This window comes from Anneissia japonica, unplaced genomic scaffold (genome assembly GCF_011630105.1).
Source record: "Anneissia japonica isolate Jap-2015-1 unplaced genomic scaffold, ASM1163010v1 scaffold288071_len251177_cov169, whole genome shotgun sequence".
NCBI lineage: Eukaryota > Metazoa > Echinodermata > Crinoidea > Comatulida > Comatulidae > Anneissia > Anneissia japonica.
In genome coordinates, this window is record NW_022753604.1 from 177,260 (window position 1) to 181,207 (window position 3,948).

General features: G+C 30.5%; 1 protein-coding gene across 1 annotated transcript in view; it reads left to right on the forward strand.

Moving 5' to 3' along the window:
* The window catches only part of LOC117122940 (lipase maturation factor 2-like), a gene marked incomplete in the record, with an annotated part of 23,168 nt that overhangs the window by 18,143 nt on the left and 1,077 nt on the right, over positions 1-3,948 (forward strand). The window contains 2 exon segments of the mRNA XM_033268720.1: positions 1,293-1,406; positions 3,774-3,864. Of these exon segments, the coding sequence (XP_033124611.1) occupies positions 1,293-1,406; positions 3,774-3,864 (205 nt within the window).

The following is a 3,948-nucleotide window of genomic DNA, read 5'->3' on the forward strand; positions in this document are numbered from 1 at the left end:
GTACAATATCTATTCAGTTTAATAGTATAAACTTTTTTATACCTAAATTTGGTAAGAGGTACTGTATATTAGTGTGCAGTTTTTTTTTTATACACTAAATAAAATACAAGTACTGTATATTTACTTGTACATTTTTCTTTGCGTTAATCAGTGTGAAGTTATGCACGTGACCAAAAAAAAATATGGCCGATTGGTCAGTTTAGCAACAACATTTGCGTTAATATAATTTAGATTAAATTTCAGAAAATAAAAGTTATAATATTTACCCACATTGAAGTCAAAAAATAATTGTAGGCTAACATAATTCAAAAACTGGATAAAACTTTTTTTTACGAAAAACCCATACTGGCACAATTCGAAGCAGCGATGATTACGCAGCGTGTATCGCGGTAACTATGCAGCCATTTTGTTTTGTCGAGTATTTGCCTGTTTTCTGTTCGACTGGTCGTCTTCGTTAAGTAGGATTTTACCACCGCGCACGTGGGCGTGGTTTAACAAAGAACGACTAGTCAAATAGGCAAATTCTTCCACATTAATTTATTTATTAAAATTCAATAATAATTTACAGTCGGTCTTAATATTTATTGATTTACCTTAGGGTTTTGCATTTTATGTTTGTTATTTCTAAGGAAAATAAATTATTATTGAATTGTATACAATTTTATAACTACAGTATAAACTTTTTTATATCTAAATTTGGTAAGAGGTACTGTATATTAGTGTGCAGTTTTTTTTTTTTTTAATAAATAATACGGCAATTATTACACCCGGTCATTATCACGCACTCCGGTCTCTTAAGAATTCCATAATGTTGCAGCTGTAATCAGCGCATTTTGTCAGGCACATACTTGCACTCCGAGGTGGAAGAGAGACAGCCGAAGGTAAAGCGACACAACCTCCAACCTCAAGGCTGAGAAGCAGAACCGAAGACGGTGCGCCAAACTGCTCCTACATTTAATGCCAATCCGAAGTTCTGATTGGTGGAGCTGAATCAACCCTAGTCTAAAACTTCAGTTTCGCTATCATAATACTCTAAGTTTTTCATGTTAGAAAAATAACCATTTCCTTTATAATATTGTTTCTTTATTCTTTTACTTTAATTGATTTTCTTTTTATTGATTTATAGATTTTTCTTCCACTGTTTCTAGAGTAAATTTATGCAATATTAGTGTTTTTGATTCATTCACAATATCTCTTTTTATTTTTTTACAAATCGGATTTAATTATTTTTCAAAATATTATACATAATGATTGGCGTTTTTTAGAAATCTGATTTTTTCAATTTTTTTTAGCGCCACACCAGCCTAGACTTGATTGGCAGATGTGGTTTGCAGCTCTCGGTAGCTACCAATACAACCCATGGTTTTTAAACCTTGTGTACAGGTTATTACAGGGAAAACAGGAAGGTAAACAACAATATTACTGTGTATAAATCTCTTTATTTTCACATACTTTTAATTTTATAAATACTGATAATGGTAGGTTTTTACATCATTAAAAAAAAAAATAACGACTGGAAATTTCGACATTTTCAATTCAAAGCTTATTTCCGAAATGCTTCGCAGTTAAAAGCTAAATTACTACAAATGGTTACAATTTACATATAAGAAATTTTCAAATATAAAAAATATATTTATATTAAAAACATTGCGAAAATTAAAGGCCGCAAATATTTTAAATTTTAAAGTTGCAAAAATAAAGGGATTTACAGTGTACTCTCTACATTTTAAGCTTGTTATGAGCTGATCCTAATGATGATGATGATAATAAATTAATACTGTACTGTATGTTTAAACTTTCAGTAAACACCATGCGTAATAATGTGGTTTAGAGATTCAAGATTCAAGAGCACTTTACTTCCCCATTTTAAAACATGACATTTGTTTTTTCTTTGCAACAGTCTTGGTTAGAAAGGATAAAGTTACATGAAAAATCACAAGACAAAACAACTAGGCAAAGACGAGAAATATGTTAAAGTCAGGCTCCGGAGGAAAAACTGGGGAACAGTGAATGAGATACAGATTTTTTAATATTTAAAAACTGGGGAAAAAAGGGACGTAACTGCCCATTTTTACACCTTATTCCCCCAGTTTTTAAATATTAAAAAATCTGTATCTCATTCACCGTTCCCCAGTTTTTCGTCAAACAACTTTTTTCTGTCTAGAAAAATCAGTTCTACAACATATCAAAAATTGTTTTCCTCCGGAGCCTGACTTTAAGATATTAACAAGTTAAAATAGTAGTTCTTGAGATACTGTAGTACCACTGGTAATGTTTGATGTACAACACCTTTGATAATGTTCCATTCTATAAAGGGAGCTGTATTAAATTAGTGAAGAAATGTAATGTTAATTAACCTCATTAGGGAATGTGGACTTTTACTAGAGTATCACCATTGCCATAGCGCCTATGAACATTGCATTCTGCTGTGGATATTAGCGCTATACAAATCCTTGTTGATTATTGATTATGTTTAGGAGAGATAGCTCTGATGATGATTGTAAGAGCTATCTCACCAATGACGATCAGAGCAAACTCAATGAAACGTTGACACACTCGACCATGGTGTACCGAAAGTTTAATTATAATATTGTTACCATGGATACTCTCAAGATACATGATGATGGTAAATGTTAATAATGTTACATGGCATTATAATGATGATAATAATATTAATTATTGTTGTTGTTCCAAATATAGAGTTGACATAACTAAAAATGGGTTTACTGTGTCAGTAGACTTTTTCTCTTTATATAATAAATTTCTGTTACAAACAATGAACCATCAGTTGATATTTTTCACCAACCTCTTCATTCATTTTTAGCCCAAGTTAAACTAGTCATTTGATCATTCACCTGCTCTGGAATTGAATTTTATTGAATTTTCTTATATAAAGTTCATTTTATATGATAGTAACTATTGTAAACTGATTCAATCTAAATATTTTTGTACTTTTTTCAATATTTTTTATTCTATTGTGATTTTATCAGTTTTATCGCTGTGATTTTATATTGTATTTATTGTATGCTCTCTGTTATTGGCATTTTGGCTGTTGGGGGTGAAATAAAAATAATAAATAAAATAAAAGATGATGATGATAATATTGATGTTAATATTTAAATATTAGTTAATATATAAATTTGCAGTATACAGGAATCCCAAGTTGGAAGAAGGCAATCTCTGGAGATCTGGTTATATGAGCTTTAACCTTTAACCTTTTAACAGATGTGTACACAATGAAACACATCGCCACTGTTTTTCGTGAGACAGTTGATAATAAAGTAGTAAAAAACATGGAAATATTTGCGGGAGATGTGTTATTTTCGGGAGATTCTTGCTGAGTGCTGAAGATCATTTTGATTTTTTTGGGAGACCCCCTGCAAGTTGTCAGAATATGCCACGTAAAATTGATAACGCTGTATTAAATGAAAAACGATAGAATTGTGAATTCGCATATGCATGAACTGATGCTTTTAATTTCTTAAATAAATTTGCCTACTGGAAAACAGGCCAGGATATCTCTCAACATATCCGTTTTTGCAGAACTAAATACTGTATGTGGTGAACCTCAAATTTTATACACTTTTTATTTATTAATAAGGCATGATCTTTAAACAATATAACATATTGTGATGTTCCATGCTGGTGGTGATGACTGATTGAAAAATTGTTTGCATCTATTTCATTTTATTGTATAGTGCATATTGTACAACATTCTCCAAAGTTTTCATTAATTATAAAGATTTAAAATTAAATTATTGACTCTTTTTCAGTTGTGGATCTCATCGGACCATCACCATTTCCTGATAAACCACCAAAATATATCCGTGCCAAACATTATAATTATCATTATACAAGAGTAAAGTAAGTAAAATGATTTATTAAATTTAATTGATATAGGTCATTGATATCAGTTCAGACTCACAAATCCAGCATTTCTCATTCTGT